This window comes from Alligator mississippiensis, chromosome 4 (assembly GCF_030867095.1).
Source record: "Alligator mississippiensis isolate rAllMis1 chromosome 4, rAllMis1, whole genome shotgun sequence".
Taxonomy (NCBI): Eukaryota; Metazoa; Chordata; order Crocodylia; family Alligatoridae; genus Alligator; species Alligator mississippiensis.
Genome location: NC_081827.1, coordinates 166163315 through 166178462, shown reverse-complemented (window position 1 = coordinate 166178462; position 15148 = coordinate 166163315). Strand labels below are relative to the sequence as shown.

The window sequence follows — 15148 nt, the reverse complement described above, 5'->3', positions numbered from 1 at the left end:
TACAGTTTTTCAAAGATGATGGCCAGCAGCTCTGTAATTACATCAGCCAACTCCCTCAGCACCCTTGGGTATATTGCATCCAACCCCATGGATTTGTACATGTCCAGCTTTTCTAAATGGTTCCTAATGTGTTCTTTCACCCCTGTTGGCTGTTCACCTCCTCTCCAAACTGCTACCAAATGCAGTAGTCTGGTGGCTGACCTTGCCTATGAAGACTGAGGTAAAAAGGCATTGAGCACTTCAGCCTTTTCTGCATCAGCTTCCACTAGGTTTTCCCCCCTCATTTGGTAAGGGACCAACGCTTTACCTGATCTTCCTCCTTGTTGCTGACATACTTGTAGAAACCCTTCTTGTTACCCCATCCCTTGCTAGCTGCAACTCCCCTGTAGGATTACTGTATAGTACTGGCCACTGGGACATGGCAAGGGGGTCGTGCTTGCCCAGTGATTATCCACTGATGGAACTGTGGAAATCCTCAGCGGAATGCTATTCTACATTCCAGAAAACTGAGTGAAAAGCTTGCCTCTCCCCCTCTTCCTTAGGCCCTTCTCCTAGATTTCAGAGAGCAGAGCTTTCCCAACTAGTGCAGTAGCATCCAAGATGGGCCAAGATCTGAAAGGAAAGGAGGGACTCTAATGCTACCAATGCCAGTACATTAGGTCCCTTTAACCAAGAACAAGAATTGTTTCTGAACTTTCACTGGTGTGAATGTGATTGCATTGAGTCTCTCCACAGGTCTGACCCCATATGCTAGATGTCAAACGTGCAGTCCCCTTGGGTAATCCTGAGCTTGTGTGGCTAATCGGAAGGGTTGTCAGTCTCTGCCTTGCTCTGTGGAACGTACACTTGCTTCTCTTATTTCTTAAATGCACTAGAATAGCTGGCAGGAAGCTAATGGCCTAGTTGCTCAGCAGCATTTCCCCTGGGGAACAGGACGCAGCATTTATCTAGGCAGCCTTTTCAAAACAGCAGCATCCTTTGTTTGAACTTGTACAGGAGAGATGCTGCTGCTGTTAGACTCTGCTCACCTGTGCTGCAGTCATTCATCCTGTCATCCCTCTGCTTACCCACACCCCAAAACAAATAGTGGGTCCTTCTCCCCCCCCCCCAAAGAGGGTGAAAGATCATATGTATTGCCAAATGTTTTACACCAGGTAAATTGAAGGGATCTCTGCTCATTGCTTCCAGTGTGCTTGCTTGATTTCCCTGCCCCATGTTTCTCTGAGGAATCCAGCATTGCTTACAAAAAATGGCACACTTTTTAATATGGCTGTCCAGTTCATGCTGAAGCCCTCGGGAAGGAGAGGGGAAAGATTTGGGGCTCTCATCCCACTGCTACAGAGTTCATCACAGCCACCCTATAATAAATAGATGTAGCAGTTGCTTAGTTGTGCTTGAGTTGGAGCTTCTTCTGCCATTGGCGAGTTTGAAGGGACACTAGTCGAGCACCAGACTTGAGTATTGCATAGAATCCAACAGCACTTGTGGCATAACTTTTGTGTAAGACTAGAGATTCTTAACAACTCTCACTTCAGTCATTTGGTCAGTGTCTTTCCATTTGGGACTAATGGCTGTCACTTCTGCAGCTAGCTTCTCTCTTAGAAAAAGTTAGCAAGTGTCAGGCAAAACTGATCTTGATTTCAAAACAAGCCAGTGATCTTTGTTCTTGGCACTGTTAACTATTCCATCTGGTAGCAGCATATTACGCTAATAAAGTGACCCCTTCCAAGTAGGGAAGGGGGAGGGGCTTGTGGGGAAAGCAAGGAACAATTGTGTGGCTGGGATGAAGTCCAGGTGTTTATCCAATGGCTCTCTTTTGCTGAGTTCCTGGATTGGAATAACTGTCTTTCTGTCTTCATGTATACAGCTTCGCATAGCCGTGCAGCTCTGAACAAAAGCTGCTCTTTGTGCCCATGGAAATGAGTCTGTATTTCCATATGCTGTTGTAGGGAAAGGACCCCAAACACGGGTTTCTGACTGAGGGTGTGGAGGACAAGGCAGAGCGTGTGAAGGAAATGCACTCTACCCCTTGGAGCAGAAATTCAGAATGAAGATCCCTGACTAAGCTGCTTCTAGCAGGAGGGATAAGTGGTATTGGGGATTCCCCCCCCCCACCCCCCTTCTAGAGGAGACTGGGCTAGGAGGATAGTTGAAGGGTGGAGTCTCTTGGGGGAGGGAGGGTTGGGGGGGGAGAGTGGTTTTTGTTTGTGTTGTGTTTTTCCTCTGAAGCAAATGAATGCTCAGTGCAGTTAGGGAAATTCTTCCAGTTGAAGCCACTGCTCCAAGCTGCCAAACAGCCTATGAATGCTCAGTGCTGTAAGCTACCTCTTACCACTCTTCCTTGTTATGGTGGATAGGCCTTCCTTGCCTAATCCAGGGTGTCTACTGAAACTTCTGACATGGCAGATGGAGTTGGCGTGGACAGTGGTTACATCATGGTGTTGGGCAGAGAGCAAGGGTCTTTCCTCAAGAGAAAGTACATCCCTAGCAGACCTCAACTTTCCACAAAAGCAAGCCAGATCCATTTACTTAGTATAGAAGTGCAATTCAAGTGAAAGCCAAACATGTTTTGCTAGTTGCTTAGTAATGGTCAGCACCCCAGTCACTCCCTGGCTTGTTCCACCAGATCTGATTTCTTCCAGTAGATTTGACCCCATGCTCTTGTCTGTGGGCTCTGCTTGCAGGCTCTTAAGCACATTGCTATGCACCTGTGGTGGATGGTATCTGCATATGTGCCCAGAGGGGAGCAGAAGCTTGCCCTCATAGGATGAGCTGGGAAGGTGAATTCAAAGCGGCATTCCTGACGAGGACTGCCTACTTCGGTACTGTTAGCGCGCTGTATGTGCAGGCAGTTGTCAACTCAAGAACTCAGCAGCACTATAGTGATAGTTCTGTCAACAGCTTGGGCATAACCCAAACTCCCTCAGATCCTGGTACTGCCATCTCTAATTAGGATGGGCAAGCTAGCTTGGCTGAAATAGTTCATTTATGCAATACCAGGCTTTTATCTGCTTGTAGAGCATCAAGGTTTCTACTCCAAGGACCTCCAACCTCGAGTGGTGCTCAAGCAGTAGCATTTTAAGGAGCTTGGTATGAGCTGTATGAAGAGTTGGTACATATTCCCGCTTTTCAGAGCAAGAGGAAATGAGGATGCAGCAGCAGCTTTCCCAAGGCCACACACAGTCATTGGCCTGCTTTAACCACTCTTGACTGCTGGATTATAGCAGAGCTCTTGTGGCTTGCCTGGCCCTTCCCCTGGACCTCACTGTAGTGGCAGACTGTAAAGGGGTGTTAACTTGTTTGAATATCCTCTGACTACCTTATCCCTACTGGATGCCAAAATGACCCATGGAAAAATCCAGCTTCTTTGCGGTGCCTATTTTGTTCCCATAACTAAACTCCAATTTGCTGCTGGTGGAAAGGCCATCTATCCTCGCTTTGTTTCACCTGCTGTTTGAAGCTGAGACTGTCTGCATCTCCCTGTGTCCTGGGGGAAAAGAGAGGTCTTGAACAGGCAGAGCTTGTTATTCAATGTTAGTGAATGGAGGAAAGAGAAATAATATTGAAATCAAACAACCCTGTTGACCTTAAAGTTCTGTATGGGAACTTCTGGAGTGGGAGAATTAAGAATGCTCTTCTCACTTAAGTGACCCCTTTTTTATTTCCTTGTCCCCCACTTCTTGTTTTCCTTCATCTTGAGAATTGTCTTCCCACCCTTGGGACTGACTACACTGAATCTTCTCTTTTGGCAGGTAGGGTGGGTCACCCAGAAAACAGTACTGAGGAGACTAAATCCTTCATGGTTGCTCCTAGCTGGAACTTCCTTGGGAATAAAGTGACGCTAGTGCAATGCTTGTTCCCTGCCCTGGGGGAAAGGTTTGAGTGGCAGGAGCCAGTGTCTTAATTGGTACTGACTATCCACTGGTGTGGCCAGAAGAGTGCAAATAAGTAGCAGTTGAACACAAGTGCTCTTGTAATCTAGGGGTTCACTTCTTCTTAGAGCAGGATGGAGTTTTCCTCACCAGCTGAGAACCCCCTGGGGCAAAACACGGCCATCTCCAGTGTATCACCTTACTATGGCACTAATTTCCCACAGGCTGTTTGTTTGGGGTGGGAAGCAAGAGGGAGAATCTTGAGAGCAATTGTATATTGTTCTCTAAGCTACTTGACTTGAATCCAGCTGGCTTAGACAGGCAGGCTGCAAACGAATGCTTTTTTCCTGGAGCAGCTGTACACATGGAGAGCTGGGCCAGCTATCTCAGTGGCCCCTCCCTGGAATACTGTTAGGGGAACTGACCTCCCTTCTTCTCAGCAGCCACTCCTGGTCTAGCTGGAGGTTTGCTGGCCCTTGCAAGGGGAGGGGTTTCTATCTCTCTCTCTCTCCCCCCCCCTCCCCCCAATTTAAAACCTGTTTGTTTTAAATTTTGTCCCCAAGAATCAGCAGCACTTAGGCCCTTTGAACAGCAGGATGTGAACTTCCGTGGCTCTTTTGGCAAAGCAGACTCTATTACTTCCTTTGTTTAACTTTTTTTTACTGGAGTCTTAATACAGCTGTAAAAAGGTAACTAATGTCACCCCTAGAGGGATGCTGTGCTGTATTCTAGGCCTGGAGGTTGGGGGGGGGGGGAATAAATCCATAGGAGAGCCGAGCTAAACCTCACAGGACTCCTTGATGTCTGTCTGGATCTATTAAAAGTTCCTCCTTAAACTGGCCAGCATTACTGGTGTTTATATTTGCACCATTTGAGCTAAGCATGGTTCAGGTGTCCACCCCTGACCTGGTATAAAAATGGTGCCAAAACAAGGTGGAGGCTATTATGGCAGGAACAGTCCAAACACTGTCACTGTAGCTCTGTTTGAGTCTGGGAAGAAGGAAGTTTCCTGTTCTGGGAAGCAGCTGCCTAATGTATGAGCTGCCTTATAAGGGCAGGACTGATCTGGAAAGTGATAGGATGGATATAAATGCTCAATGTTTATTTTGATTTTAAGTCAAAAGGCTGCACTGTAAACTTGGCTGGGGGGGCCTGAAGCCAGCTGGGTCTGCTTGGCTTATGAATGGCCAGGAAGCCTGATCTTGCAGATGGGTGTAACTAGGACTAAATTGAGGTGGCCATCTCTGATTGGTGTATGAGCAAGAGACTGCTCAGTGAATCTCAGAGGGCCCTCTGAATTTTAAAAAGTAACCTCTCCTCCTGGACCTGCCCCAAGTCCTGCAGTCAGTGGGTTTTGTTTTGTTTTTTTGTTTGGCTCTTAAGGTTTATTCAAGTGACTCTCTCTCCCCTGGGGGCATATGAAAGTGTTGCTAGCTAGACAAGGAGCTGACAAATGGCACAAAATAAACAGTTTTATCTAGTCTTAATCCCAGGACCTGTAGTTTACAAGAGCAGAAACACTTGGATGGTTCCAAGTTGAAGACCTCTGACAACTATTGTAGCTTTGGATTTTGTTGCAGAATCTACTTGGTTTTTCTGCTTGGAGTTGTTTAATAGACTCCTTTTAAACAAGCAGATTTCACTGAGGATCTTTTATTTATTTATTTATTTATTTATTTATTTATTTATTTATATAATCCTTCCTTGGGCTGTAAAGCTTCCACGGAGGAGATGTAAACCCACTTACTGGGCTTATAACTGCAGGGATTGTCTTGCTCTGTGTAGAGATGGTACCTGTTGCATTAGTGCTGCTGCATTACAAATGAAGCATGATCTCTGGTATCCACACTCGGACAGCAGCCCAGAAGACTTCTCGGTGGAAGAGGTGAGCTTTTAAAGGAGACATGACTGATCTGTTGCCTGAGCAGGCAAGCAATGTCTGATCATCACTAGGAGGGATGGAGATTTGTCTCCCCTTGTGAGAACACTTTCTTGTCCCCTCTGAGCTGATGGTGTTTGATTACTTTTATGGTGGATGAGGGCTGGGGAGGCTCTTTAATATCTCTCTTGCTTGTATATAATCATCCTAGATCCCAGGGAGCTGTGGATTAAGGGGCTGTTGCTGTATCAGTCCTGGACAAGGATGCAAACCTGGAGAGGGAAGGGACTGGATTGAGTATTGAGGCTCTACTTTGTCATGTGTGTCTGTGCCCTATATATTTAAATGCTGCCCACTGAATCTGACAGCAGCCCCCTGTGGCAGGGGATTTGGAAGCATCCCATTTGTCTGATCCATTAAACACTAATTGGGCATCAGCGGCCACTGCTGCCATCCATCCAAGAGGCCTGAAGAGTGAGGCAAATCCCACTGGCTAGCTGTTGGCGCTGCCCCAGAGACCAGAGTGGCAGGCTCCCCTTAATCAGTAGCCCTATATCATTAAGATAATCTGTGTCTCAGTGTTGCTGATAAAGCAGCTGTTGAGTTGCCATGCTGGGAGGTCTTGGCATGTGCTCAATTCTTGGACAGCATCTGTGTTTAAATTACCTGTCCAGCTGCTGTAGAAGTGTTTCCAGAACTACGATTACGTAGCAGCTTCCATTCCAAGATCCCTGGAAGAAGCTCAGTTCATTAGCTCTAGTTCCCTCTTTATGCTCCCCTACTAACAACACTTCGAGCTGGGGATGGGGCTAAGATGACTTATCTCTGTTTGGCCACTAGCAAAATGACAGGCAGAGTATCCTGCCCCTAAGACAGGGGTGGGCAAAATGCAGCCCAGGGGCTGGATGCGGCCCACCAGGCCGTTCTATCTGGCCTGCGGGGCCCCTAAAAAATTTAGAAAATTAATATTAATCTGCCCTGCGCTGCCTGTCATGCAGCCCTCAATGGCTTGCTGAAACTCGGTAAGCAGCCCAAAATCATTGCCCGCCCCTGCCCTAAGGTAACATGGAGCTGGTAGGACCAGGAGTAGAACCTAATACTTCTGCTGTGATGTTGATTTAGCTTCTGGGTGCATCAGCTGTCTCCCTCATACTATAGAAAAGGTTAATATTTTTGTCTGAGCTGCTATCACTTAGCAGCAGACTTTATACAAATGTCACCTCTGAGGGTGCGTGGGACTAATTATTTCCTTTCAGTTAGAAGAATGACTGCATTTAAGCAGCTTCCCCTGCCTTCTCAGCTATCTGGGTTTCTCCTTTCTGGAGAAACCCTGAAACTTTCCCCAATAAGGGAAGGTTTTAAATCTTATGAACCAGCACCTTTTGGTTTGTTTCTTGTGTCTCTCTCTCCTCCCCCCCCAAATCCTTTTTCCAACTGTTTCTGAGGCATCGTTACTTGGTTATGTATGCTTATATTGGCCAGCACTGCTCTGTTAATGGGATGTGGGAGGGAAAGAAATTGATCCAGACTAAGCATGAAGGATGCTGTAGTCCAAGACCCTTGTTTTTAACGTCTGTCAGCATCATCTAGCCAGGATGCAACGTACTTAAGTTTCTCAGAGTTCAGTTCAATGCTGAGAATAGTGGCCCAGTTAACCACATCAGTCTAAGCTCGCTGCACAGCTTCTTCTGGATCTGGTGGTGGGATATATCTCTGCTTCTTGTAAAAGATCTCACAGTGGAGACCCAAGCACTGAGTGGAACACTTGGTTTCATATAAGCATCTTCTAGGCAAAGAAGAGTGACCCTGCATTTAGGCAGTCTAAATGAGTAGTTCCTTGCAGTCACAGGTCACTGCATCATGTTATTTTCATAAACTGCAGAGCTTTGGGTGAATTGTTTGCTTTCCTTCTGGAATGTAATAGGACTCCTCTCTGCTAAGAGCAGGCCCTTTAATGGTTGCGGCAGTGATAGGGACACTGACTACTCTGATCCTTGGCTTCTGATTTCGTGCAGAAGAAACAGTCCATAGCTTTTTCCCACCATAACCATGAGATGTACCACCCAAAGCAGAGAGGGACAGACCTGACCGCTCTATAAATCCCACAGGTGTTGAGGGTGGGGGATGGGAAGAATAGAGTTTGCATGAATACTATCTTGTGGACTCTCTTCTCTGAACCAAAGCAGCTCACCCAGTGCTTTCTCATTAAGATTTAATTTATTGCTGCCTATTACAGTGGCTGATTCTCATGCATATGAGATGGTTTTTCTCTGTCTTGTTCCAAGGATATTGGCTAAGCAGTGGGAAGCACTGATTTCTGCTAGTGGGTAGCTAGAGTCACTACTCTAAATCACTAAATCCCTGTCTTAGAGTGCCAAAGGGCTGAAATGGCTGTTCTCTCTTGGTCATCCCCAGATCTATTATTTGTGACCTGCAGACAAGAGTGTACTAATGAACAAGCACCAGCTTCATTATTTTTGTATATTAATGCCCAAACCAGAAAAACTGCCCATAGGAAGAAGCTGCTTCCCACAGTCATGAGGCAACATAGGTTTGTTTGTTTGTTTGTTTGTTTGTTTGTTTGTAGGATATAACCAAGAAGTGGCTTAGTTAAGCAGTTCTGAGGTCCATCCCTGAGCTGTCCTCCTCTCTCATAGCTTTGGGGTAAATATTTATCAATTTCCCTTTTTCCACCTGTAAGACTGACCACTTACTTTGGCTTGATTAGCTGCAGTGGCCCTCCCTGAAAATGCGCAGTGGTAGGCATATTGGCTGTCTTCCTGGAATCCTGTTTTTTGGGGGGTTTTTTGTTTTTTAAAAGCCCTTGCACTCCCCCACAACTTTCATTTGTAGGTGTCAGTAAAGGATGAGGTGGTCTCTTCCATACAGTTGGCAGAGCCACATGGGAAATTGGACTTTTAAGAAGAGGCCATAAGCAATGCTAGGGCTGGCTATATGGAATATGCACAGACCCTGGTTCCTTGATGCAGCCAGCCTTTACCTTCACAAGCACTCTTTTTCCAGACTGCTTGGCAGAATATGCTGAAATGGATGCAAGGAGAATGTACGTGCTCTGAAATGTGTCTGGTGTGATCTTCCTATGAATTGGTTGGTAGCATCATGAGCAATTTCTCCTCCCTGTGATGATGCTCTATAGTCTATACCAAGGGCTGCTTGTAATGGTGTCTTGGCAAGGAGGAGGGAAGTGAGACCAACCTATATCCTTACCCTGACCTTCATGTCTCCAGGTTTGGGGTGGGGGAAGGGATCTTGAGCAGACCAGTAAAATATGACCTAGCTTCACAGGAGAGGATTTCAGTTCTGTCAGGCAGAAACTGTATTTCTGTTTGTTTTCAACCCTTCCTGTGACCACAACTTCTGTTGCACCCACAGCCAGAGGCCACTATTTGGAAGCGCTCTTACATTAGCATGCCCAGAGCATCAGATGTGGTTGCCATAGAAACGTAATGATTAGGCTCTCTGCGCTAGCAGATAGCATAGAGCTCACAGGCTATGAGCAAACGATAAATGCAGCTCTGTGTTGCTGGTGTGTGGAAGTAGTGTTTCTTTTAAATTGCACTTCTTCATGTGGAACCCATATCATACTGTAGTGAAGCAGCTCTCCTGGCCAGCTTGGGTTCTCTGTAAAGGTTTCTTCCTCCTTTTTTAAGTTTTATAGGGCAGACTTCCTTTCCTCATTCTGTTTATCAAGAAGGCCTGAGTTTTGAGGTTGGGGGTGCACCCTTGTTTGGGAAGTGAAGTGTGTTTTTAATGGGGCTCAATGGACATCTTCAGATATAGCTTGGTAGATGTGTACGCAGAGCACTGGGGGGTACTTCAGTCCTGCTTGGTATCCTAAGAGAAGCTAAATTCGATTCCTGTCCTAACGACAGGCCCAGATGGGCTTTTCCTGGGCGATCCCTTATCTTCAGGATGACTGCATTGAAGATGTGAAAGTTTGGAGATGCTTCGGGGCCTATGCTAACCTTATCAACAGAGAATTGATTGTGACTCTTCCTAAGAAGTTTTGGATCTGAGTGAGTTAAACTGCACTCATCAGCATTAAAAGTAGGCCTTCTTGGAAAACTTACAGCTCCAAATCATTGAGCTGGGAACACTTTGGTATTTGGTATGAATTGGGCAATGACTTCAAGGGACTTTGGGAGAAGGCTCCAGATGTGTACAATAATGGAAGTAAAAGCAGGCAAGGAAGGCTCCTGTCCTCTTTTGCCCTAATAAACTGGGGTAGCATAATTATTGGATTAACCCTACTGCTCTCTAGGTCCTAATTGCTGGAGTAAAAGCCAAACAGCAGTTTGCTTCTAGCAGGAAACTTGCAGTTTTCAGTCTGAAGCAGAAAAAATGGAGTACTCTGACCTTTGCACTAAAAGCCTTTCAAAGATTCAGTGCAGTCTGCATTCCAAGCAGCTGAGAGGAGGGTTCCCTTGTCCCTGCCTACAGCCTGGTGTCTGGGTACTAATGCCACTACTCCAGTTTCATCCTCTGAATCCTTGTGGGGAGGCTAGTTTTCCTTCTGCATAGTGTTGTAGGGACAGAGCTTTCCACTTTGGTAATGTCCACTAGAGAGTGTGTGGGTCAATGCCTTCCAATGGAGGGAGCAATGAGGGTACTCAGTAGAACCCTTTTTATCAGCATCATCATTAGACCTGCTCCTGTGCAGTACCTGAAACTATTAGTTGGTTCCCTCTTGTTTTCCTCCTCCGCTTCCCTATTTAAATCTGTCCGTGCCCTTTTTAGGTCCTCTCCTTGCTAGGACTAAAACTGATTTTAAATGCATTAAAGTCAGTTGTTACCAGAGTCTCTTACCATACGTTTGTGTGGCCTTTTAGGTCTGAGATCTGTGCTAGCTGAGCATTCCCCTAGGCTAGCATCTAGATAAAGCCCTCCTTTGCGCAAAGCCAAGGGAAATGTTTATCCACATGCTAGCAATAGCAGTTGGGTGGCTGCTGGCACAGATTCAGTCATCAACTGCGCAATGTTAGTTTTTATTTTGCTTAAATATTCCTGGTACAGTTTCCTGCTGAGGGCATCTACCTAAACAATGTGCCAAGCGTTTTAACAAGCATGTAACACAGCTGCAGGCAAGTATGGATAATGTGGAATCGAAAACAGGCTTAATCCTATTCACCTTGCATTCCCTCTGGAAGTGGCAAGTGCTTAGAAATCATGACTGAGCTGTCCAAAAAACAAAATGAAACAAAACAACCTGAACACCACCCTTCCCCCCACTCCCCCAACTTCTTCTCTTTTTTTTTTAAACAACTTAAATGAAGTTGCAAGAGGCAGAAGTACTAGTCTCACCCAGCTGCACCCATTGTTTTTGAGGGGAACAGAGCTCTCTGGAAAAATCTGCCTTGTAGACTGGGCTGGAGTAAAGTTCCTGTGTACTGCCGTGCAGGGCACAGCTCAGCGAACAGCATGCCCTGACATTTTGTATTGTGTTCAGAGACTCTGTAGCTGTGCCTGTAGGGCTCAAGTATGGAATGGTGGAGTCTACATGCGTAATACATATCCGATCAGATTAATCTGAATTGGGATTAAAATAACCCCTCGGTTTTAAGCAGTTAGCGGTCTGGAAATGCTGTAGAACTGGTGCCCACTCTTTAGCCTTTCCCAAAGCCAGACTAGTGGTGGGGGAGGAGTGCATGCAGACCAATAAGTAGATTTTATCCTGTTTGGACAGGGACATATTTCTCTGTTCCAGGTTGGTCTGGAAACTGGGACTGGCAGGGCTCTGGGTGGCTGGTGTCCTGACGTGCCTACCTGTCGCTTGCAAGCAAAAATGTTGTTTCTGGAGGTGGAGAAAAATTCCTTGTGCCTTGGGCCTTGAAGTCACTCCTATGTTAATGTCTATCCTCAGTCAAGCCAGCAGGCCTCCATGTCTCTGCTGACAGGGTGCAGCCCGTTTATGTCTTTGCCTGTTGGCAGGATTTTGTTTTGGTCATGGCTGGCTGGTGAATTAAGACTGTCTGCTGCCCCTTCTTGGACAACTGTTTAGAGTGGTGGTGGAGGGGCTGTGATTTGGATCACACCATAGTACTGGAGGAGGGGAGAAAAAGGCATGCTGTTGCTTGTTTCTTTCTCTTTTTCCCTGAGCACTTGAGCAGGAATCTATTTTTAATCATGAGTTTCCTGCACTGTTGCTCTACTCAGGTATATTCTGTTCTTACAGGAAGTGGAGCAATGGCCTGTGGTTTGGTCTCTACTTGCTGTCCTGGTGCAGGACAGAGCTGTGAAAAAGCAACAGTTGTCAGCCAGGAAGGACATTGCTTTCTATCTGGCTGAATATTTGCACTTAATTCTGAAGTGTTGTTGATAGACCACATGATAGCCAGTCTGAGGTGGGGATGTTAGCTATGCTATAAGTTGCAGAGTACTGCAGCTGCTCTGATAGATCCCTTACCTGACTCTCACAGCCTCAAGTTTACACTGCTGTATGATGCATCTGTAACTAGATCCTCTGCCTGCTAAAAGCTACAGTGTAAATGAATCTGTGCTGTCAGGATGCTTAATCTGTAGACCCTCTCTGGGGGTTAACCTTCATAGATAGGGGACCCAAATGTGTGCATCTGCTAAGTCTCCCAAGTGCTGTTTTAACTAGGTCAGGAGCCAGCCCTATTTCAGCCCTCCTTATCTTCCCTCTCCCCTCCAATCTTTCCCAGACTTGGCTGGCTTTAGTGTTTGGGGAGTGGAGTTGGAGGCTACAGAAAGCCTGGGATTTAGGGACAGAAAGTACCTACTGGCCTGCCACTGTGGAATTAAGATCTCAGTGCTACAGCAAAGGCTTAACATTCCACAGGGAGACTTCTTAAAGACCTCGCACCCCCTTCTCCTTTTGAAGCTTTCATCAGAAACAGTGGTCAGTTTCTGTGTCCATTCACAGTGAGTTGGTTTGACATGAGGACTCTTTTCAGAGCTAGTGCTATAGGGAGTGTAAGTAGCATGGTTATAATCAGCATGAGTTAAGTAAAACAGCTGAATGTTGCCCTAAAACACACAGCTTGATCCCATGTAATGAGATGTGTGGAAAGGCTCTTTCCTTAGCAGCTCTCTTCCCGGACTCTTGTAGCACAGTATTTCATGAGGATTGGATGTACCCAAGTGACCTTCTCACACATCTTGGCAAGATGGAGACACAGGTGGGACGTGACTCTTTCCCAAAGTTTTGAAGTCTGTTTCTAACTCTGCCCCTAAACTCAGGAGTCCTGCTGTAATGGAAAGCACTCGTGCTTCTCTTCAGCCATTCAGTCTACCCATCCCTTTCTTTTGTCCTGGAAAATCCTCTGATCCTTCTTGATACAAGAAAAACTATGGATGCAGCTCCGAGTCTCAGATATCTCATTCTAAATGCTTCAGTGGAATGTGAAGAGTTTCTCTGTGATCCCATGGAGGCAGGTATTGCCTTCTCTTAAGTCCTAGGTTTCTCAAGGAGCTCTATATGTGGAGCAGTTGCACTAGACAATCACTGACTTCAAGGCAGTGCAAAGAGGCCCTAGTCTTGCAGCTCTGTACTCCCCAGACCAGTCACTACACCACTTTCCCAGGTATGAGGGCAAAGAAATGCCCCAGGCTGGGTCTGTTAGCAGTTGAGTTTCAAAGTATTTATAATGTGAACTAGCTTATTGCATGTTAGACTGGACTAACCGTGACTTGTGCATGCAGTGGAGAGTTGTGCTTGTTCATGAATTTTGTGACTAATAGCCAAAGAATCAGTATCTTGGTATATACTGTATGTGCCTGCCACAATTGTATTTTTCAAGCTAGATGGCTGAAGGGCCAAGGCATCTTGATCTCTAATGGACCAGAACCACAGCCTTAATCTGTTGTTCAAGTCTTGCTTGGAATATGCCCAGCTGTATAGTGTACCTGTCTAGCCTTTTTAGCTCTAACTTCACTTGTGACTCAGTCCTGCTCACATAGAGATTCCAGACAAGACTGTGTGAGTCCTTCTGCTGTGGGAAAGGAAGTGTAGCAGCATCCTTGTCTTCCAGCTGCTGGATTCAGCAGCTGCTCTCAGTTGGTACTCGAGTTCCTCTAACTGCTAATTTGTGTTGTATACAGCTGTGGCTGTGAGCACCATTCTGAGATTACTATATGGCACTCCAGAATAATAGCAGTGGGCTTGCTGCCAAGCAGGATAGCGTTCTGTGTACAGCACCCCCATACTAGATGAGTCTTGACAACGTGTTAAACACAAGTCATACTGCTTGAACTACGTACCAATATTGTTGAGCAGCATAACATTTCTCCCCCCACCTCCCCACCCTGTCTGGATGCTACCATACTGGCATAATTTAATCAGTGTAACTATTCCTGTAGAGGATACAGAGTAAGACTCCTTTATACCAGTCCAACAGCAAAACTAGGGGATTGTACTGCTCTGACTTGAATAAAAAGTATTATTCCTTCCTACTTAAATAGTTAAAATGAGGTAGTCTTTGTAGACCAGGTCTTTAATATTAAAAATCTGGACTAGTGCTACCATAATATAAAACTGAAGGCCTTTAAGAAGGTCTCATTCCAGATATCCAGGTTTCTTTCCTGCCTTAAAAGGGGTGGAGAGGTGTGTTCACACTAAGGGGGGGGGTCTCTTACCTTTAAAAAAAACAAACCTGTTTTTGTCCAGTAAACTAACTACAGGTGAAAGGCACCAGACCAGCAGCTCCTGAGGACTGAGAACTCTACCCAGCTGTTGGTATTGGTGCCCTACCCCCTGTGATGTGCTCCGGCCCAATTTTAAATAGGGCAGTGATTCCCAACCGGTGTGCTGTGGCACAGAAGTGTGCCATCAAAAATGAACAAGTGTGCTGCAGAGTTTTGCCATGGCAATGAGCTACAATAGGTATGAGGATGGGGAATGCCTTAGCAGGTGTGCTGCAAAAAATTTTTATTAATGTAAGTGTGCCTTGGGCTGGAAAAGGTTGGGAAACCCTGAAATAGGGGACCAGTCCCCCAGGACTAAAAGGCTTCAGGTCTGTTCAGTCCTGGGTAATCTGAAGGCTGAAGGGGAAGGAGTAACTGGGAAGTGTATGCAATGTGGGTGCTATCTCTGGTGTCCCAAAGCCCATCTGGCATATCTAACAGTTGACTGGTTCTCTCGTCTCCTCTCAGACACTACCCGAAGCAGTCCTTCACCATGGTGGCAGACACTCCAGAGAATCTGCGCCTAAAGCAGCAGAGTGAGCTTCAGAGCCAGGTAAGAGTGCAGCCAGACATGTCTCAGCTAAATTACATCATGCTTTGTACTCCATGCCACCCCCTCCCCCCCCCCTTAATAACTGACTGATAGCCTGAGGGCTGGAAAGCATTGAAAGAGGGGGTTCCTTGTCAGATATCAAGATTGATCTAGGCTGGCAGTGCCTGTGGTCCACCTAGT

At 46.1% G+C, this 15148-nt stretch overlaps 1 protein-coding gene across 1 annotated transcript in view; it reads left to right on the top strand.

Annotated features, from left to right (window-relative positions):
- Positions 1 to 15148, top strand: part of LASP1 (LIM and SH3 protein 1) — a 58620-nt gene that overhangs the window by 15930 nt on the left and 27542 nt on the right. Inside the window, exon 3 of the mRNA XM_006274989.4 lies at positions 14884 to 14968. Coding sequence (XP_006275051.1) covers positions 14884 to 14968 — 85 coding nt within the window. The remainder of the gene's footprint in view (positions 1 to 14883; positions 14969 to 15148) is intronic.